Source organism: Coenobita brevimanus, chromosome 24, assembly GCF_032717465.1.
Source record: "Coenobita brevimanus isolate Jiangsu-jjx chromosome 24, ASM3271746v2, whole genome shotgun sequence".
NCBI lineage: Eukaryota > Metazoa > Arthropoda > Malacostraca > Decapoda > Coenobitidae > Coenobita > Coenobita brevimanus.
The window spans coordinates 19,009,683-19,033,011 of NC_136977.1; the positions used below are offsets into that span (position 1 = coordinate 19,009,683).

Here is a 23,329-nt window from a genome sequence, read left to right on the forward strand (position 1 = left end):
GTAAGAAGAGAGTGGATGAAGAGTTTCAGAGGAATTTGAGTGTGAAATGGAGGGAGAGTAAGAAATTGTTTTGGAAGGAGGTAAAGAAAGTAAGACAATGTGAAAGGGGAAATAGTAAGGAAGTGAAAGATGGGAATAATGGATTGTTGGTGGAGAAGAGAGAGAAAATGAGAAGATGGAAGGAGCACTTTCAGGATTTGTTGAATGTAGAGAGTGAGAGCAGTGCGAGTCTAAGTGGTTGGGGAATGACTGGGAGAAGAAGAGATGAGAGGAGGGAGGAAGAGATCAGTAGGGCAGGAGTATTTGAAGCAGTGTAGATCAAGATGGGAAAGGCCCCAGGAACTGATGGAGTGTGTGGTGAAATGCTGAAGTATGGAGGTGAGATTGTTGTGGAGTTGATATGGAAATTGTGCAGATTGGCTTGGGAAGAGGGAAGGGTTCCAGAGGACTGGACATCAGGTATAATTGTCCTTTATACAGAGCAAAAGGGGAGAGAGAATATGTGGTAACCATAGGGGTATTTGCTTTCTTAGTGTGATTGGAAAATATATGATAGGGTTAGGCATATAACAGACGAGTTAGTTGGCGAAGAACTAGGGGGATTTAGAAAGGGAAGAGTGTGTGTAGATCAGATATTTATTCTAAGATGTTTAGTGGAGAAGTATCTAGAGAAGGGAAAGAAAGTGTATGCTGCCTTCATGGACTTGGAGAAAGCATATAACAGACTAGATAGGAAAGGTATGTGGAAGGTATTAAGGATATATGGAGATGATGGGAAATTGTTGAGAGCTGTGAAGAGTATGTACGAGGGAGCTAGGGCTACGGTGCGAGTGGATGGTGAGCTAAGTGAGTTCTTTGATCTAAATGTGGGACTGAAACAGGGATGTGTGATGTCTCCATGACTGTTTAATATATTCATGGATGGGGTTGTAAAGGAGGTGCAAGGTAGCGCAGTGGATGTTGGGGTGGCCCTAATGAATGAGGACGAGGTATGGAAGATTCTGGTGTTGCTGTTTGCTGATGATACAGTATTGTTGAGTGAAAATGAATGGGAATTTCAAGGTTTGGTGAATGAATTTGGGACACTGTATAAGATGAGGAATCTGAAAGTTAATGTAAACAAGAGTAAAGTTAAGATGGTTGATAGGAAAGAAGTCGCAGACTGCACAGTGAGGTTGGAAGGTGAGGATATGGAGCAGGGGTTCCCAATCTTGTTAAGCTGACAAGCACACAACTGTTTTCTGGATAATTATGAGAGCACCACCATTATTTTGGAAATTACGAAGTTGTCCAGTTAGTAAGACTTATTTTAAAGGCCAGAAAATCTTTAAATTACTTGCACCGAAGATTCACAAATAAAACTTATACAACTTGGATATTTATTAGGAAGTTATTAACATTTACTAGACTTGGATGTTATACTTATACAGTAGGTATGTAATGTCATACACAGCAATAGTTTTGCCTCTTAAGATATTATTACTAAATACACTGAATGTGTCTTAATATTGAATAACAAACTAAAAATAATTAATCCATGTATGGAAACATTTCCAAATAAATTTCAAAATTTTGCAAAAGACCTGTTATAATACCTGTAAGAAAATAAGGAAAGTAAAATACTCTGCAGTTAGTAAAACCTATTTTAAAGACCACAAAAATCTTTAAATTACTTGCACAAAAAATTCAAAAATAAATCTTGTACAACTCGGATATTTATATGGAAATTATCAACATTTATCAGACTTGCACATTATACATATACTGTAGGTATATAATGGCATACACAGCAATAGTTTGCCTCTTAAGGTAATATTACTGAATAAGCTGCAATTGTACATTAATCATCCACAATTCAGATGATCCAGTGTAAATGAAGACTGCCCAGGGAAATTCATCAGTGTTACATATACTGCACCTTATATAATTATGCAGTTTACTCACATTACTGCAATTTTAAAAAGTAACAGGGAATAATGAGTAAAGCCAACCACAATGGAACACTGGCAACAATGTTTGCTTATGCATTTATAATCAGCAGGTTTGCTCGATAACTGATGAGAAGTCCTGCATCGTGACCATCAGCTCTTTGTCAAACTTTGGCCTACAAAGAGCTGGTGCTCGCGAGTACGATTTTAATCACTGTGAAAAAGCACTGCCAGACCATCAGAGAGCACAGTGGTGCTAACGAGCAATAGGTTGGGAATTCCTGATATGGAGAATGTGAGTGCATTCAAGTACTTGGGTCATGTGATGAGTAAGGATGGAAGTTTTGGGGATGAAGTGCTTGAAAGGGTACAGCAGGGAAGGAAGATTGTTGGTTCACTGCAAGTGGTGATGAGAAATAGGGATGTGAGTATGGAAGTTAAGAAGTCTGTCTATCTATCTATCTGTTGCCAGACGCCATAATCCCGTACGGGGTGGCCATTTGACTTTGAGTTATTTGTTTTACAGGGAGGGGCACTAACCCTCCACCAACCCACTTGATATGTAAGGAAGAAGTCTATCTATCTATCTATCTATTGCCAGACGCCTCATTCCCGTTTGGGGTGGTCACAAACAATTCGCCTCCAAGTCGCCCTGTCCCCTGCCATTTCACTGCCCTGCTTCCAACTCACACCCCCCTCTCTCATATACCTCTCCACCCCATCCCTCCATCTCATCCTCGGCCTCCCCCTCCCTCTTCCCCCCTCCACCTCACCCACATACACCCTTTTTGTCAGTCTTTCACCCTCCATCCTCTCCACATGGCCAAACCACCTCAAGTGTTCCTCATAATGCTTCCTATCACATCCACATCCACACCACAACGCTCCTTTATATCCTCATTCGTCAGCCTGTCTCTCCACGTGACTCCACAGGCTCCTCTTAAATAACTCATTTCCACTGCTCTCACTCTTGACTTGTGTCCTTCCAACAATGTCCAAGCTTCACTTCCGTACGTTAGAGTTGGTATCACAATACTGTCATTGCATGATATAATTGTGATCCCTACCCTGACGTATGGAAGCGAGCGTAGACCTTGGTAAAGGGGAAAAAGTCAAGAGTGAGAGCAGTGGAAATGAGTTACCTGAGAGGAGCATGTAGAGTGACATGGAGGGACAGGTTGACGAATGAAGAGGTGAAAGAATGTTGTGGGGTGGATGTGATTGAGAAAATTAGAAGAAATACCCTGAGGTGGTTTGGACATGTGGAGAGAATGGAGAATGAATGACTGACTAAGACGGTGTATGTAGGTGAAGTGGAGGGAGGGGGAGACCAGCAATGAGGTGGAGGGATGGAGTTGAAAGGTATATGAGTGAGGGGAGAGTGAGTTGGGGGGAGGGCAGTCAGTTGGTGAGTGACAGGGCGACCTGGAGGCGTTTAGTCTGCAGCCACCTTTTGCGGGACCAAGGCGTTGGTCTATAGATAAATAGATAGATAGATCCTCGAAGATCACATGAGGACAATCCACAACGTTTGTGACATTGTTAGCTTATCATATGGAACTTGCCAATGCATTTTGTTTGGCAGTGTGAGGCAAAAATGTCCAGATAATTGGGGCACAAACAAATGGGTGCTTCACCATGACAATGCACCTGCCCACACAGCCCATTTTGTTCAGCAATTTTTGGCATAAAAAAAACATACCAGTTGTCTCCCACCCTTCATATTTACCAGGTTTGGCCCCCTGTGATTTTTTCCTCATTCTGATAATGAAACTCCAACTGAAAGGACTAACATCTGACATCATTGAGGAGATCCAGGAGAAAATTGCAGAACTTCATGACCAAGCTGATGGTAAAGGACTTCCAGAGCACATTCCGATTATGGGAGAAGTGCTGGGATTGATGCTTGTCGCCCCAGTAAGACTACGTTAAAGGAGACGGTGGTGATTAGGACTTAAGTTTGTTCATTCTTTAGTCAAATTCTGGGAACTTTTGAGTAGCACCTGATACAGTGGTAGAGAATGTGTGAAATAAAAGTTGCATTAAGACAGGTAATGGGGAAAGCACATGAGAAGGACTAGGGTGTTTCACATATCATTATGATTTGAATAGGTACCAGTATTTGAATAATCAAAGAGGACTTTGTGATGTAATAATATATATTTTATTATTCCTCCACATGTAGTTAGTCCTCATTTAAATTTGGTTAAATGTTAAGTTGATTAATAAGCACCTGTTGTTTAATTGAAGTTGCTTGTGATTTATTGTAAACTTCATTTTAGTTGTTAATCTGTTTTTCCTTAAGCCCCTTAATTATGAACCAGAAGCATATCTCACATAAACTGGTAACATTTATATTAGCATTTTCCCCACGCACATCTTAGACTTCAAGTGAGGCTTGAATACAGTATTACATTGGAGGGTCAGTTACCATATCATTGGGAAATCATGAAAAGATAGTTCATTCTTAACTAGTATTATTTGTCTGCAAAATTACAGTAATAGGATTTCATGGTAAACATTTTTTAAAAATTAATCAGTGAACCAGATAGTAAAAGGTTGTTATGGTAATAAATAGTCTTTGTGTTATGGAAACAGCAGTTTCATTAGATAATCAGTGTATGAGAGAGAGAGAGAGAATTGCCAAATCCCGCTCTCCCAGGGGCAGGCTTAGAAGAGCTAGTGTGAAGTACTGACTTACTGAGGGGCTTTTGGTTCTCAACCCCTCCCACAGTCTTCAGTACAATTACAGGTGTCTTCCTTTATATGATTCCTCATGACTTATGGCACCTTCACAGATTCATAAGTTGAGAGTTTTTAGATTACAGGTGTCTTCTTCATGGCTTATGGCATCTTCACAGATTCTTCGTTTCGTTTCATTTTTAAAGGCTCCAACATGCTTCCAAGTGTCGGCCTTAGTCATCAAATGGTGGCTGTCCCTTAACCCTGAGGTCACACGTAATGACCTTGTCCCATTTCTTTCTCGGTCTACCCCTCATAACCCCACCTCCCATATTAACATTTCTCACCTTCCTCACCCAGTTATCATCCCCCATGACTCTCCACAGTCCAAACCATCTCAATCTACCTCTCCTCATCACAACACCAGTACACTCCAGTCCCATCTTACCTCTCAACACTTCCATTGTAAACCCAGCCCCCTTAGACCTTGCACGCAGGGACGCACTACACATCCACCTAATTGTTGTCATTTCTGTGCATCTGAGCCAGCGAATATCCTCCTCCTTTGCTGTTCAGGTCTCACTACCATACAGCATTACACTCCTAACACATGCTGCATACAAAGACCCCTTAGTACATAGGGAGAGTCCTCTCAAAGTCAGAAGAGGCAAGAGCTCCCTGAACTTCTTCCAATCACTTCTCACCCTAGCCACAGAGCTAGCTCCAGCCCCACCTCCAGTACACAACATGTCTCCCAAATAACGAAACTCTTCTACACACTCAAGAGATTCACCAGCTTGTTCAATCCTTTCATGCCCAACAATCTCCACCTGCTCTCCTCGACACACCGTACACATAAAATCAGCATTATCTCGCAGTCTCCCTCTGATACCACTACATCTCTTGTGCATCCATTTATCACGAACACCGCACAAGATGAAATTACTTCCCACGCCCTTGTGGCAAACTGCACATGGCCACTCTCCCTTGTCTTTGATAGTACCGCCACCAACCCTAGATATCATCACTTTTGTTTTATCTGCATTTACCCTTAAGCCCTTGTACCCCATACCATCTCTCCACTTCCTAAACCGTTCCTCCGCCTCCCTTTCGTTCCCTGCAATCAACACCAATTTATCAGCATACAACATCTCCAACGGGAGTCTGTTTCTAAAGTCACGTGAGAGGGCTTCAAGTACCATGGGACTCAAAACTGACCCCTGATGCACACCAACATTCACGGAAAACTCATCACTCAAATCTCCATTCACTCTTACCTGGATGCGAGCACCCACATACATAGCCATAACGACCCTAACCAGCCACTCCTCCAAGCCAAGCTTTCTCATTGGCCACTTCACCTCTCTAGGGACTCTGTCAAAGGCCTTTTCCAAATCAACAAGAACAAAATACAGATCCCTTTTCTTCCCAATATATTTTTCCTGAAGCTGTCAAACAATAAATATGGCATCAGTGGTCCCCCTACCTGGCATAAACCCAAACTGCATCTCATCAGTATTCACTCTTGCTCTAATCATACCTTGTAAAACTCTCTACATTACCTTCATTATCTGATCTAAAAGCTTTATACCTCTATAATTTCCTCTCTCCAGGGCATCATCCTTCCCTTTATACACATTTACAATTACACTCTTCAGCCAATCATTTGGGACAACACACTCATAAATAGTCATATTTATCAGGTCAGTGACTAACCTCACCCTTATATCTCCTGAGGCCTTCAACATTTCAGCAATCAACCCAGACACACCTGCTGCCTTCCCCACATTCATCCTGCCTATTGCCTCACCCACAGTAGCAGCATCAATCAAAGGCCAAGGGCCAAACACTGGATCTGCTGGCTCCAAACCTTCCCTGTCCCAGTGAATCTCCTCATTCAACAACCGGCTATAATGCTTTCTCCATGCATCTTTAATATCCTCGCTGTTCACCACTACCCTTCCTTCATCATTCTTCACACACTGCTCATCAGTAATATCCTGATTATCCCTCTTCATCTGATTCGTCACCTTAAATATCATATTTTTCCTTTCCCCATGATTTAGGTTATCAAGTAAAAGTCTCTGTGACTCAGACTTTGCCCTGTATACCTCTCTTCTAGCCCTATGCTTGGCAGCCAAGTATTCCTCCTTGCTACCACCCTTCTTCCATTCCCGGAAAAGCCTTCCTTTCTCCTAAACTGCAGCTTCTACACCCTCATCCCACCACCAGTTTACTTTATGTCTTGGCGGTCCTCTTGTCCAACCGCATGTTACATCAGTAACTCTCAAGAAGCTGACAATTTTTTTTCTTCTTATATATGTAGGATTTTCTTGTGAATTATGACAAGATAGATGCCCTTTTTTGTTTAGGATGTTCATCAAGATTCTTCATCCATCCATCCATCATCCAATCCTACGTTGCCCCATGAGGAGCGTAGGAGCCCAGGGCTAGGCAAGTTGGTCCTGACATTTAAGATGAGAGTGACCAGCCTCACCTATCCCTGAGTGGCATTATGTGAGCAATAACCCCAGCCATCCCTTGGATGTAAACCTTCACCGGCTGAATCCGATTGGAGCGCCCACTAAGTCACCAGGCGCCTTAATTTGGTTATGTGGTTACCACCCAGTGTAGTAAACAGTTTCCTGATGTACAGGAAACCATTCAGCTTGTCACTCAGAGTCACCTATAGGCAGAGGGAACTGGAAAGAATGAAAGAAAGAAAGACAGAAGAGGGAGTGTAAAGTCACCCATTGGCAGAAGGATGAGGAAAGAATGAGGTAAAGAAAGACAGAAGAGGAAGGAATGAAAGGAGGGAGGAGAGGGAAGGGCAAACACATGAGAGCAGTACTACATCGAGTGAGTGGATTCTTTCATAATCTTACTTTAGCCATGTTCTCAAAAAAATTTTAATTTGATTATTTTTTATAAAACTACGGGTCTTTGTGAATGTAAAGACTCAGAGTGGCTTTTTTTTTTTTTTTTTTTTTTTTTTTTTTTTAAGCTAATAGCCCTGAGGTACCAGCAGCAAAGAGTTCTTCTGTTAAGTGTAAGGTACAAAAATAAGGAATTGGTGTATTTAGTTTTGATGATGACTCTACAGTACATTGTGATTTATTATTTGATTGACATCAAAATGCAGAATGGTTTATGGATTTACATTAGCACCATTTAAAGCAACTAACAGATTACCAATCTCGGTTTTTAGTTCTGCCAGCTGTTTTGCATGACACCTTGAAGTGCAGTGTGATATTATTTCTGCTTTGCAGTTTTGTGTTCACCAATTTCCAGATCTTAAATTTTGTGTTTCATTGTTGATGGAATGGCTGTACTTCAACCTTTTTTTAAAGTGACATACTGTAGTCCTGTGAAAATGAAGCAGTATGATTATGGTGTTTGTATAGGATGGATCTGAGATGGAAGATGTGAATGATGAAAGAGTAGATGTATAATCTAATTCATTATCCAGTCTGCTGATAGTTTTCCTGTTTTGGTGTTTTCCCATTTTCTGTTTGTGGATCCTACATGCCCCATTGAAATAGGAAGGAATAGAATGTGATGTTCATAGTAATAGTCACTTGTGTACTTGTACAATATTTAATTTAAATTTTACAGGCTAGGAAAAAAAAGCATGTAAAATACTTGTACAGTAAATCCTCGTTTTTTGCGCCTCAGATGTTCTGTCAAAACCGTGCAAAATGCTAAATGTTGAATTGTGAAGTTAGAATCAATGGGAAAAATAGAGGAGCACCGGTGGGACATGTACCTACCCTGTCATAAAGTACTATAACACCAAACAGGCAGAGGCCCTACCCAAAATTTAATGAAGAGTGTTTACTAGTGCTAAAACAGCAGAACACAATAAACATGTACCTGAAAAGACATTAAAGCTGTTATAAAGATCTGCAACACCAAAAATCCTTACCAGAAATAAAGTGAAGACTTGTTTGAATGGCAGGTGAAGGTGTGTTGAGGGTAGATGGGCAAGTTACTAGGTGACAGAGGCCTCTCTGGGGAAGCCCCATCACCTATGTTGTAGCCCTCGAAGTTGAACTCAGGCTCCAGCACCTCCACTTCCTCTCAGTCCACTTCTCCTCCTTCATCCACCCCTGCTGGCACGTCCAAGTCTTGCAGAATAGCAGCCACATTCTGTCTCTCATGGAAATATTGTGTGATCCGGGCTTATCTCTGCTCCTTTATGTTGTTTTTTGTAGACGGCTATCACTTGAGACTTCAGATCACTCAAGGTCGATAAGATGTTCGTAGCCTCAGGCATAGTCCTGGTGTATGCATCGAAGGTGCTTGCCATGTAGGTTATGGTGGACAGGGTGGTCGCAAGATGGCTGCCAACAAATGAGCATCGGTATGTGTTGTCGGCTGCCGGCTGGGAGCATCGAATTATGGGGAAATTCGCAAATTATGAGACAACTCGGAAACTTTTTTCTTCCGCGAAATGAGGCATCGAAGTAAAATGCGTCCAAATACGAGGACTTACTGTATTTTATTTTACATAATAGTACAGAGCAGCATGTATAATATTTCATTTATATTTTACAGGGTAGCACAGAACAGCATCAGTTAGCACTCATCACGAAGCTCTGTGGATCCATAACCCCAGAAGTTTGGCCATCAGTAGAAAACTATGAACTTTATCACAAGATGGATTTGGTAAAAGGCCAGCAGCGACGTGTGTGTGAGAGACTCAAGCATTACGTCAGAGATAGTCAGGTGATTTTTTTTTTTCTTAATACTGTAGTACCAGTATTTCCCTGCAAGTCATACTGTAAGCTGTTGTAGAACAGAAATGCGTTTCAGTTTTGAATGGCTTTAAGCTATTGTTTTGTGCAGTAGCAGTGTCATAACCAGTGAGATCTGGTGTTGCCATTGCATAATGCAGTACTGTACAAACAGTTTTAATTGGATTTAGATGAGAGTTGGTGAAATGGTTGAGGTTAAGGCAAGGGCAAACGAATTCTTTTTTAAGAATTATTGGTCAGAGGTGAAGGTTACAGGGGAAGGTCAAAATTTTTCTTGTGCATCTTGCTGTAATGAGTGTAACTAAAGGATTTTCATCTAATATGTACTAAACATGGTAGAAGGATTGCATGAGTCAGGAAGATGATCTATAGTTTTTGAGAACAGTAGGTAAAGTGAGAGTGATCTTAAATGTCAGGACCAACTTGCCTAGCCCCGGGTTCTTACGCTTCTTATGGGGTGACATAGGATTGGATGATGAATGGATGGATAGTAGGTAAAAGATCACGGTCACATGTCAGGGCTAGCTTAAATAGGTTTTATTCAATTTAGATCAATTGAGGTCAAGGGTAAAGGGAAAAGCAATGATGAAAGGATTGTTTTAAAAATAATCGGTCAGAGGTTAAGGTCACAGGGCAATGTTAAGGGTTTGTCCCAGTGACTCAGATAGTTTTTGTCATGTTCAAACAAAGGCTTGTGGAAGGATTGAGGATCATCCAAGAATGAAGATATTCAGTTTTGAGAACAGTATGTTAAGGTCATGGTCAGCGGGTAAGGTAAGCTTGAACAATTATGATCTGATATAGATTAATCTTGGTGGCATGGTTAAGAGTTGGACAGGAATGAAGTACAGTAATTTGATTGTAGGACATGGATGTTGCACTGTCAGAGTGTTTCATCATCGTCATCTTCATCCGGACCTTCTTTCCCACCCAAGGGCAGGGTGAGGAGTAGCAATAATCCAGACAGCACAGACTTGCCCAATCCAAATAGGCCACACTTCCATTCACTCATCATTCAAGCCCCTGGAATCCTGGCTCTACTGGATACATCAAAAAACATTCACCACATTCTACAGCTTCACACAAATGTATCCGATTGAATCAATCCGGATGCTGCCATGCTCACAAGGGATGCCAGAATCCCTGATCATGCATTTCTCCTGACAACATTCATCCAGCCAGCTCGATCTCTTGTCAGTTCCCTAGCCTCACCGACTTCCAAACCTCTCTTCCTCAAACACTCATCCACCATATCACTCCACCTTCTCCTTGGCCTACCTCACCTCCTCCCTCCTTCAAATTCACTCAGGTATACCTTTTTCACCACTCTATTGTTATCCATTCTTTCCACATGACCATACCATCTCAGGACACACTCTTTGATTCTCGTGTCCACCGACTTCCTCACTCCACACCTTTCATGAATGACACTATTTCGTATCCTATCCACCCTCTGTACTCCACATACATTCCTCAACAGTCCCATCTTCACTGCTCTTACTCTTGACTTTTCATTTTCATGCCACACTATAGTTCAACACCCATATGTTAGAGTTGGCACTAACACTCCCTCATGTAAGCCTCGTGCAGCTGCAACACTCAAGCCTCTGTTTCTTATCAAGGCCTTCATTGCACCAGCTACTTTTCTTCCTTCTGTCACTCTGCTTTCAACTTCTTTTGCACATTTTCCTCTCTTTTCTATCACTGTACCAAAGTACGGTATATGAACACTGTCACTAATTCCAGTCTCTCTCAGCTCAATGTGACATCACACTGGGAGTCCCTTTCTCTCTCAGTAACCATCACTTTACTTCTCTCTACATTTACTCTTCAGGCATGATGCTCACAAACATCAGCAAAACTCTGCACTAGCCTACCAAGTTCCTGTCCAGTACTTGCAAGCAGTACTGCATCATCAGCATACAACAAATTTGAGATATTCCATCATCACCATTCGTTACCAACGCCATCCCTCTCTCCATTACTCGTGTTTTCACTTCTCTCATCACCCCATCCATATATTCATTGAACAACCATGGGGACATCACACAACCTTGTCGCACGCCCACACCAATCGTGAACCATTCACTTAGATGCCCATTAACCCTTACACATCCTTCGCTACCATCATAAAAACTCTTGACAGCACCTAGCAGCTTACTCTCTACCCCATACATATGCAAAACTTTCCAAAATCCCTCTCTGTCTACTTTGTCGTATGCTTTTTCCAGATCCATGAATGCCATAAACACCTTATGGTCCTTCTCACAAGCCTTCTCTGCTATCTGTCTCACTGCAAATACTTGATTCACACATCCTCTGCCACTCCTAAAGCCACCCTGTTCATCACTCACTAGGACCTCTAATATCTCTCTTACTTTATGATAATTCTTGCACTCACTTTGCTCACCTTTATTTTTGTACAGGAGTACAATCACAGCCTTTTTCCACTCTGCAGGCATAGTTTCACTCATCCATGCCTTCTTACATATCTCCAACAAGCACATCATTCCAATCTTTCCACTACACTTAAGCATCTCGGCATACATCTCATCAACCCCCCCTGGGGGTAGGATTTTTTTTCAAAAATACTCCCCCAGTATCCCTGCTTGTCGTAAAAGGCGACTAAAAGGGTTGGCGGAGGGTTAGTGCCCCTCCCCGGAAAACAACTAACTAAAAAAACAAACAATAAGCCTCGGACAAGGACTGACCAAACGATGACGACCAAGGACCGGACAAAGGACATGGTTATCGGAACGTGGAATGTAAGAGGAGCGAATGATGAGATGAGAGAGAGAGAGATTGTCCAGGTGCTTGAGGGTGCGAAAGTGGATGTATGTGGAATAACTGAAACAAAATGGAGAGGAGAAAGTGTGAGAGAATGGGAGTATGGATGGGGTATATGTGCAGGAGTAGGTGAGAATGAGAGGGCAAAGGAAGGAGTATGTATAGTTGTTAGTAAAAGATGGAAGAGTAGCATAATACAGTATGGATCAGTTGGGTCAAGGATTGTGTGGGTAAAGTTGAAAGTTGGAATACAAATGTGGGCGATTGTGTGTGTGTATGCGCCAACGCAAGATCGTGCTAGAAGAGTGAGAGAAGAGTTCTGGACAAATGTAGAAGTGTGCATGGAAAAGTTTGGAAGGAATGAGAGAGTGTTTTTGATTGGTGATATGAATGGTAAAGTTGGGAATGTGAAGGTGGATGGAATAGTTGGTGAGTGGGGTGTGCCTGCTGAGATAGATGAGAATGGGAGTGCGTTAGTGGACATTTGTGCTGGGAGGGGGTTGGTGATAGCCAATACCCTCTTCAGGCATAAAATGATCCACAGATATACATGGCGAGTGATGAGAAGGGTGGGTGGTGAACTGAATGAAAGGAAGGCAATGATTGATTATGTGTGTGTGGATGAAAGGATGCGAAGATGTGTAATGGATACAAGAGTTTATAGAGGTTGGGGGAGTGGACTTTCTGACCACTACTTGGAGGTGGCCAGAATTAGAATTCAAGTAAGATGGAGGAATAGAAGAAGGGAAAGACGAGAGGAAGGAGTAGTTGCAAGGAGAGTGGAAAAGTTACAAGAGGATGAGAAAAAGGCAGAGTATAAGAGAGAAGTGGAGGAACGATTGGGCAAATTTGAATTGGAGCAGATGGGAGACGTGGAAGGTGTGTGTAGGATATTTACAGAAGAAATATGTGCAGCATGTGGTGTGTGGAAGGAAGAGAAGATGGAGGGGGGTGCAAGGAACAGCTTGGTGGACTGAAGAGGTGAAACAGGCTGTGGCACAAAAGAAGAAAGCATACAATGAATGGATGAGAAATAGGGGCGTGGAAGAAGTTGAGAGGCGGAAGAGAGAGTTATATGTAGAAAGAAAGAGAGAGGTGAAAAGATTAGTAAGAGAGAGAAGAGAGTGGATGAGGAATTTGGAAGGAATTTGAGTGTAAAGTGGGGGGACTGTAAGAAAATGTTCTGGAAAGAGGTAAAAAGAGTAAGACAGGGTGGAAGTGAAGTTAGCAGGGGAGTGAAAGATAAAAATGGTAGATTACTAGTGGAGAAGGGAGAAAAAGTGAGCAGATGGAGAGAACACTTTAAGGAACTGTTGAACATAGAGGATGGAAGTAATGCGAGTATAAGTGGCTGGGGAAAGGCTGGGAGGAGGGAGGTGAGAAGACAGGAAGAAATCAGTAGGATAGAAGTTGTGGAAGCAATGAAGAAAGTTAAATCGGGGAAAGCCCCAGGAATTGATGGAGTGTGTGGTGAAATGCTGAAACATGGGGGAGAGATAGTAGTGGAATGGATGTGGAAGATGTGCAGATGGCCTGGGAGGAAGGTAGCGTCCCGGAGGATTGGAAGTCAGGTATGATTATTCCCTTGTACAAAGGAAAAGGGGAAAAAGAAGTGTGTGGTAATCATATGGGAATTTGTCTTCTTAGTATAATAGGAAAAGTGTATGGTAGGATACTTATTGACAGAGTTAGAGAAAGAACAGAGAAATTAGTTGGAGAAGAACAGGGAGGCTTTAGGAAGGGAAGAGGTTGTGTAGATCAGATATTCATTCTTAGATCTTTAGTGGAAAAGTTTCTAGAGAAGGGAAAGAAGTTGTTTGCGGCTTTCATGGATTTGGAGAAAGCATATGACAGGGTGGATAGACAAGGATTGTGGAAAGTGTTAAGAATATATGGAGTAGGTGGGAAGTTGTTGAATGCTGTGAAGAGTATGTACGATGGTGCGAAGGCTGCAGTGCGTGTGGATGGTGAACTAAGTGAATTTTTCTCTTTGAAAGTTGGGTTGAAACAGGGATGTGTCATGTCTCCATGGTTGTTCAATCTGTACATGGATGGGGTAATAAAAGATTTACAAGGTAGGGTAGTGGATGTTGGAGTGGCCCTGGTGAGAGAGGATAGTGTTTGGAAACTCCCTGTACTGTTGTTTGCAGATGATACTGTGTTGTTGAGTGAAGACGAAGGGGAGCTGCAAGGCTTGGTGGATGAGTTTGGGAGAGGGTGTAAGAAACGGAATCTAAAGGTGAATGTAGGGAAGAGTAAAGTGATAGCCTTTGAGAGAGGTGAAGTCAGTGAATGTACAGCAAGGTTGGATGGTGAGGAATTGGAAAATGTGAGTACGTTTAAGTACTTGGGTAGTGTGATGAGTAAGGATGGAGGTTTGGAGGATGAAGTGCTTGAAAGGGTACAGCAGGGAAGAAAGGTTGCTGGTTCTTTGAAAGCAGTGATAAGAAACAGGGAAGTGAGCATGGAAGTGAAAAAGTTACTACATGACAGTATTGTGATACCAACTCTAACGTACGGAAGTGAAGCTTGGACGTTGTTGGAAGGACACACGTCAAGAGTGAGAGCAGTGGAAATGAGTTATTTAAGAGGAGCCTGTGGAGTCACATGGAGAGACAGGCTGACAAATGAGGATATAAAGGAGCGTTGTGGTGTTGATGTGGATGTGATAGGAAGCATTATGAGGAACACACTGAGGTGGTTTGGCCATGTGGAGAGGATGAAGGGTGAAAGACTGACGAAGAGAGTGTATGTGAGTGAGGTGGAGGGGGGAAGAGGGAGGGGGAGGCCGAGGATGAGATGGAGGGATGGGGTGGAGAGGTATATGAGAGAGGGGGGTGTGAGTTGGGAGCAGGGCAGTGAAATGGCAGGGGACAGGGCGACTTGGAGGCGAATTGTTTGTGGCCACCCCGAACGGGATTGAGGCGTCTGGCAATAGATAGATAGATCGTACAATCACAGCCTTTTTCCACTCTCCAGGCATAGTTTCACTCATCCATGCCTTCTTACATATCTCCAAGAAGCACATCATTCCAATATCTCCACTACACTTAAGCATCTCGGCATACATCTCATCAACCCCAGCTGCTTTCCCATTTTTCAGCTGCTTCACAGCACTCTTCACCTGTGCGAGTGTCATGTCTCCTGGCACTGCATTCCTTCTCTGCACACCCCCAAAACTAATCATGTTTACAGCCGCTCTGCTGTCTCTCTTCCCATTCATCAGGCTTTCAAAATATTCTTTCCATCAGGTCCTTAGTTCATCTTCATGGGTTAGTAACCTACCACCTGCATCCTTCACACTATCACATTTCTTTCCACTTTCACTTCTACATTTCCGCTTCTCATTCCAGAATAACTTCCTATTTTCAGAGTAGTTTCACATTCATTTTTCTTCCCAGATCATGATTTACCTACTTCTTTTTCCTCTTCACTAGTCTCTTTATGTGCTTCTTACTCTCAACATATTCAGTTTTTTTTTTTTCAACTGAACCCCTATCCTGTAACCACTTTAGCCACTTCTTCCTCTTTTCCTCCACCGCTCTCTTAACCTTCTCATCCCACCATGCTGTACCCTTCTTTTTTGTCGATTCCCTTGCCACACCACACACCACTTTAGCATTCCTAACTAAGCAATCCCTATATGCATTCCACAGGCTGTCCAGATCCAATTCATTCTGGTTCACTGAATCTAACTCGTCCTCTGCTTTGGTCCTGTAATCATTTGCCACTTCTTTGATCCTCAGCTTCTCAACTTTCAGTCTTTCACCCTGACTGCTTCTCTCTCTCTCTTGATCCACCTCATGCTTCTCAGCTTGATCTTGCATACCACAATCATATGATCTGACAGACCTCCACATCGTCCTCTCACAGTCCTCGTATCAACAACCATTCCCATCATTGACCTCTCTATGAGCACGTAATCAATCAGGCTTCTTTCAACACGATCCCCGTTTCCTCTATACTGTATATATTTGTGTGCATCTTTGTGTTTGAAATATGAATTAGAAATGCACAACCTCCTCTCCTGACACATATCCTTTAGTCTCTTCCCATTATCATTTTCTCCTGGTACTCCATAACAACCCATTATGTCATCCTCAGGACCAGTGCCTACTCTACCGTTCATATCCCCCATCATGATCACTTTATAGCTCCTGGGCATTTCTCCCACTACTTCGCCCAGCTCATCCCAAAACCTGGGTGTTTCTTGTTTCTCATATTTCCTCTAAAGGTGGTAGTGAAAGTGGAGGGATGTGATTTTTTTTTTTTTTTTTTTTTTTTTTTTTTTTTTTTTTTAAATGTTCAGTAGTGCTTTATCTTGGAGCATTATGACCATATCTCATAACCTGATGGGAAACAACACTAATGGTGTTGATGTCAGCCAGTGGCCACACAATTATGCAGGAGGAAACAGGATCAAAGGTCATACTGTTTTGTTCGTTTCATTTGTAGACGCTCCAACAAATTTGCATATGTCAGCCTTGGTTACCTAATGGCAGCTCTCCATGCTGCGTGATCTAGTCTTTCTATTCAGTCCTTTATCCCTGAGGTCACACTGTGTGACCTTGCCCCAGATATATTTTGGTCTGCCTCTCTCAGCCCTACTGTCAGTGTTCACACCTCTCACCCTGTGTGGCTAGTTGTCAATTTCCAACCTCTTCATATGCCCAGACCATTCCAGTCTCACAGTACTAATAGGTTCTAGTACCATCTTTCCTCTCAACCTCTCTTTCATAGAGAATTTATGTTAAGGGAGATGATGTAAGATAGGATTAGTTACACTCTCAGTGGGAAGGTATGTAACACGACATTTGGTTAATCACTGTTTAGAATGTGGGGGGAAGGGGGGTTTACACTCCCAATACATTTAACCCCTTCTTTACCGACCCCTCCTCTCAATGTAAACGCTACGTTTACCCTCCATACTGACCTGATAGCTCCCCCTCCCGTAGTGTGAGGGGTAGTGTATATATTTTGCCATGCCGAAACTATTCACTCTTTGTGATTTGTTTGTATACTGGTGATCACATAAACCCAGCATGATGTCGGTAATACAAAAATTATAAAATAAATCATTACGGTGTATAAGTTTACATGTCTTATGCTGAAGTAGTTACCCAGGTAACTACTGTACAAACTGGCATGAAAATAATGTCCTGCACAGATGGATGGCTTATTTACCTTGTAAGCTGAGCATGAAGCGTGTGGACACACATGATGGTGATGACGACCTTGACCCACTTGTTGCCGAGAGTGCAGTGTCACTAAGCTCGCTACTAATTTCCTCCTCCTCCTCACTCACATCAACCACGCTATCATTTTCAGGATCACAGTCATCTACTGACACATCAGACACTGCTGCATCATCATCTGATACATCTAAATAAGTATCCTCGTGAGGAATAAACTCATCACTATTGGAATCTGTCAGAGACGCCATGAGAGAAAAATATCCTGTACACCCTCTCATGTGGTCAAGTGCATGGTAACTGACTCTTTCAGGCAGGCCAAGGGGTGTAAATTTTGCCATATGTCAGCAGAAAATATAGTACGATATCTGTAGTGGAAGTTACAGTGGGGCACCAACTTTCGCTACAGCAGGATTCGTGGAATCCACTTTCGCGGCATGCACCAAATATTCCCTAACTTCCACTTTCGCTTGAAAAAAATCGATTTTCGCGCACAAATTTTGGGTTTGGGACAATATTTTGAACTTTGAATTTCCTGCACCGCCCGCCCACAACCCACCGCCATCTTGAATGATGTCATGTCAACACTCTGTCCACCCATTCCCGCCATTGTGTACGTGCGTGCTAGCTCCATTGTGTTGGATTCTCACGGTTCAATGGCCTCTACTATACCTGGTAGTGTGGGGAAAGGGCCTGGTGGTGTGGGGGGAGAGCCTGGTGGTGTGGGGGGAGGGCCGGGAGGCAGTGGTGGTGATAAAAAGTGGCCGGGACATTCAAAGTCAGGAGGAAAGGCCAAGGCTAAAAGAGAGTATCGTGTTGGAGTGAAGAAACGGCAGTATAATAATGAAATGAAAAGGAAGATAGTTGAGTTTTTATTGTTTGTATCTCACAATGCAATGTACAATAGTGATTTGATGTACTGTATTGCAAGTGAAAATGAAAATCTGATGTTACTTTAGGATAACCGGGAACCAATTAGCCTTTTTGCCATAAAGACAATGCCCCAACTTTCGCTAATTCCACTTTCGTGCATTATTTTTGGACCCAATTAGGCGCGAAAATTGGTGCCCCACTGTATAAATAAAATAATGATTAGTCTAAAAGAGGTTACATCACAGATGAGTGAGCAAGCCATTGGTGCCACCACAACTCAGTCATGACGTATCTTATGATGTCAGAATTCCTCAGAACTTCGTCACAGTCTTTGTTGTCAAAACACAGAGCTGTTGCTAACACGAGGTCCTCAGAAACAGCCTTACCGAGCTACCCTGAGGTCCATAAGCTGCCATTCATTAGAGGGTGTACCAGTGTACCATGGTAGTGGTTCTGGTGTCTCACGGGTGTTTACAGGCGATGTACGGGGGTACATCAAAACACATTTTCAGTAAAGAAGGGGTTAAGTCCCAAGGAAATGGATGATTCAGGAGGATCCACTCAAGGTGCCAAGAAGACCCCCTTAGATTGAGAGTTTTCATTACTGTTTCACTTCCTTGAAGAAGTGAAACACTGGAATTGGTCTCGGCTGTCTGTATATGTATTTATCTAGTTGTATTTACCTAGTTGTGATATATAGGAAATGAGCTGTGCATGTGGGGTCCCATCTCTGTGTCTCAGCTAGTCAAACTTAGTTTTAAACTCATTAAAATTTTTAGAATGGACAATCTCTTTGTCCATGCTGTTCCACAGGTCAGTAAATCTGTATGGAAAACTGTACAGTATTTCTTAATATCCTTCAGGCATCTTGTCTTTTTAAATTTCTTTCCATGTCCTTTCGTTGTTCCCCCATCCCGTACAAACAGATCTTCTCTGTCCATCATGGCCCTGAACACTGTAATCATGTCACCCCTCTCTCTTCTTTCTTCAAAGGAAGGCAGACACTGCTTTGTAGTTTTTCCTTGTAAGGTAGATCTGCCAGGCTAGGGACCATCTTGGTTGCTGCTCTTTGTATTCTCTCAATCTTGTTTATCATCATCATCATCCGGACCTCCTTTCCCACCCCAGGGCAAGGTGAGGAGTAACAGTGTCCAGACAGCCAAAATTTGCCTAATCCAATGGGCCACACTTCTATCCTCTCATCATTCAAGCCCCCGGAATCCTGGCTCTATCAGATACGCCAAAAACATTCACCACATTCTGTAGCTTCACATAATCGTATCCGATAGAGTCAGTCCAGACGCTGCCCTGTTAAAAGGGGTGCCAAAATCCCTGATCATGCACTTCTCTTCACAACATTCATCCAGCCAGCTGGATCTCCTGTCAGTTCCCTAGCCTCACTAACTTCCAAATCTCTCTTCCTCACACATTATCATCCACCATATCTCTCCACCTTCTCCTTGGCCTACCTCGCCTCCTCCCTCCTTCGAATTCCCTCAGATACACCTTTTCCACCACTCTATTGTTATCCATTCTCTTCACATGACCGTACCATATTGTTATCCATTCTCTCCACATGACCATACCATCTCAGGACACTCTCTTTGATTCTCGTGTCCACCGACTTCCTGACTCCGCATCACATTATTTCGTATCCCATCCACCTTCTGTACTCTACATACATTCCTCAGCAGTCCCATCTCCACTGCTCTTACTCTTGACGTTTCATTTTCATGCCACGCCTTAGTCTCACGTGCATATGTTAAAGTTGGCACTAACACTCCATCATGTAAGCCTCGTGCAGCTTCAACACTCAAGCCTCTGTTTCTTATCAAGGCCTTCATTGCACCAGCTATTTTCCTTCCTTGTGTCACTCTACTTTCAACTTCTTTTGCACATTTTCCTCTCATTTCTATCACTGTACCCAGGTATTTGAACTCTCTCACCAATTCCAGTCTCTCTCAGTTCACTGTTACATTGCACTGGGAGTCACCTTCTCTCTCAGTAACCATCACTTTACTCTTTTCTACATTTACTCTTAAGGTACGATGCTTACAGACATCAGCAAAACTCTGCACTAGCCTACAAAGTTCTTGTCCGGTACTTGCAAGCAGTACTGCATCATCAGCGCACAACAAATTTAAGATATTCCATCCATCACCATTCATTACCAGCGCCATCCCTCTCTCCATTACTTGTGTTTTTACTTCTGTCATCACCCCATCCATATATATGTTGAACAACCATGGGGACAACACACAACCTTGTCGCACGCTGACACCAATCGTGAACCATTCACTTAGAGGCCCATTAACCCTTACACATGCTTCACCTCCATCATAAAATCTCTTAATGGCACCTAGCAGCTTGCCCTCTACACCATACATGTGCAAAACTTTCCATAATCCTTCTCTGTCTACTTTGTCATATGTTTTTTCCACATCCATGAATGCCAAAAATTCCTTATGGTCCTTATCACAAGCCTTCTCTGCTATCTGTCTCACTGCACATCCTCTGCCACTCCTAAAGCCACCCTGTTCATCACTCACTAGGACTTCTGATATCACTCATACTTTCTCTATAATAATTCTTCCATATACCTTCCCTACCACACTCAATAAACTTATGCCACGATAATTCTTGCATTCACTTCGCTCGCCTTTATTTTTGTACAGGGTACAATCACAGCCTTCTTCCACTCTGCAGGCACAGTTTCACTCACCCATGCCTTCTTACATATCTCCAACAAGCATTTCATTCCACTCTTTTCACTACACTTAAGCAATTCTGCATACATCTCATCAACCCTAGCTGCTTTCCCATTTTTCAGCCGCTTCACAGCACTCTTCACCTGTGCGATTGTCATGTCTCCTGGCACTGCATTCCTCCTCTGCACACCCCCAAAACCAATCATGTTTACAGCCGCTCTGCTCTCTCTATTCCCATTCATCAGGCTTTTAAAATATTCTCTCTATCTTGTCCTTATTTCATCTCCATGGGTTAATAATCTACTACCTACATCCTTCACACCATCACATTTCTTTCTGCTTTCACTTCTATATTTCCGCACCTCTTTCCAGAATAACTTTCTATTTTCAGGGTAGTTTGCATTCATTTTTCTTCCTAGGTCCTCATTTACCTCCCTCTTTTTCCTCTTCACTAGTCTCTTTATATGCTTCTTGCTCTCAACATATTTAGTTCTTATTTCAAACGAACCCCTGTTCTGTAACCACTTTAGCCACTTGTTTATATCTTTCATTTTGGGGGGACTGCACCACTGACGCATATTCTAACCTGGGGTGGATCATGGCCACTATCAATTTCTCCTCATCTCCTCATTCATGTATTGAAATGCCACTCTTGTGTTTGTCAAGAGCTTATATGTCTCTCTGACAATCTTGTTAATGTGTTTTTCAGGTGACAAATTATCCTGGACCAACACTCGCAGGTCTTTTTCTTCTCTTGCTTTTGTGATTGGTTCCTTTCCCGTTGAGTAATTCAGTGATAACCTATTTGAACTTTTACTGAATTCCGACTTTTTGCCTCTCTCCATTTGTTCCATGCCACATCCCTTTCTCCTTTTTATAGTCATACACCTTATGTTGAACCAATCCTTTTTCCAGTTCTCATTCCCACTTACTCTTGGGGTAGGCGGTAGCTGAATTAGTAGAGCCGGGCAGCAGTCCTAATGGACCCAGGTTTGAATCCCGGCTGGGTCAGGGAACAGTTTAAGGAATTGAATTTCATAAAAGCAGACTTTACTGATCTACCAGAAGGCCCACCGACATGTCATAAAAATAACCCCGCTAATACCAGTACACTAGTCCTATTTGAAACAGACCTAGTATGTATTCAATGTGGTCGGTGGGCATTAGTGCCAAAGTGGTGACATAAGGGGGTGTGTTATCTGTAGGAGGACTACTGGGCCTTGGGGATAGGACTTGAAGCCTTTGCCCAAAATCATACACATGATACCTCAGAGATTCAGTTTTGTCAGGTTCTTTGGTTAGCAGTAAATCTAGTCTTGTTGGTGTGTTATCACCTCCAAATCTTGTCTTTTCTTTGACCCACTGGGTCATTACATTAATCATTGTTGTATTTAACAGTATACTGCCCCATGAATCTTCACTACCTCTTGAGTCCCACTCCTTCCAGTTCACCTCTTTACAATTAAGGTCGCCCATCAGGATTATATTTTTGCTCTTCTTAGTCACTTTATGTACGTGTGTAACCATGTCTGACAACATCTGGTATTCAGTCTCATTCCATGCCCATGTATTAAGGGGGTCATAAACTATTCAAATGTCTCTCTTGCCTTTCCATCTGGTTTCTGGTTTCATATTTATCACTTCAGCCTTACCTTCTCCCAGTTTCACATCATCCACATTTATGCTGTTCTTCACTGCAATCATTACTCCTCCTTCCATTTTTTCTTTTCTATCTCTTCTCTATAGTTTGTATTTAGCACCTCCCACTTGGATATCAATATCGTCTCTTAACTTGGTCTCTACAAAGCACATAATATCTGGCTCATTTACCCTTAAGAAATTGTTGATATCTAGCCTCGCCAAGGTAAAGCCATCTGCATTAGAATATGCTACTTTCTATCTTTTTACATTGTTTTTATTCCATCCTTCTCCCTTCTCTCTGTCAATACCACTTCCTCCCTTTCTGATCCATAACTCTCCAATAAAACTCTCTTTTGATCCTCTGTTCTCTGGTAATTTTTTTCCTTAACACCCTTTACCAGCTCCTTTATTTTAGCGCTTTCATCCTCATTTGCATCTCTCCTTATCCAGACATTCTTGATTCCCTCCATGTCAGCTAGTTTCCATGTCCTGTTAATGATCTCGTTTTCTGTGACCTGTGACCCAAACTTAATTTTAGTGGTCGTGCCCCTCCCTCCTTTTATCTTCCCAGCCTAAACACCACTTCATTCTCTTCTTGAGCTTCACTGTCACCTTCCATAACAATTAATACTATCTCTTTAGTCTCAGTTCTTCTCTTTCCCGTTATGATCTTATGGACGTAGGTTTTTCATTCAATCCTGAAATTATCACACATTTTTACTCATCTGCCATATCCCTGACTAGAGATTCTCTATTGTTTA

The 23,329-nt window shown here is 42.4% G+C and overlaps 1 protein-coding gene across 1 annotated transcript in view; it reads left to right on the plus strand.

Moving 5' to 3' along the window:
- The window catches only part of LOC145393437 (cyclin-dependent kinase 9-like), a 398,106-nt gene that overhangs the window by 298,728 nt on the left and 76,049 nt on the right, over positions 1-23,329 (plus strand). The window contains exon 8 of the mRNA XM_080267535.1: positions 9,168-9,338. Coding sequence (XP_080123661.1) covers positions 9,168-9,338 — 171 coding nt within the window. The remainder of the gene's footprint in view (positions 1-9,167; positions 9,339-23,329) is intronic.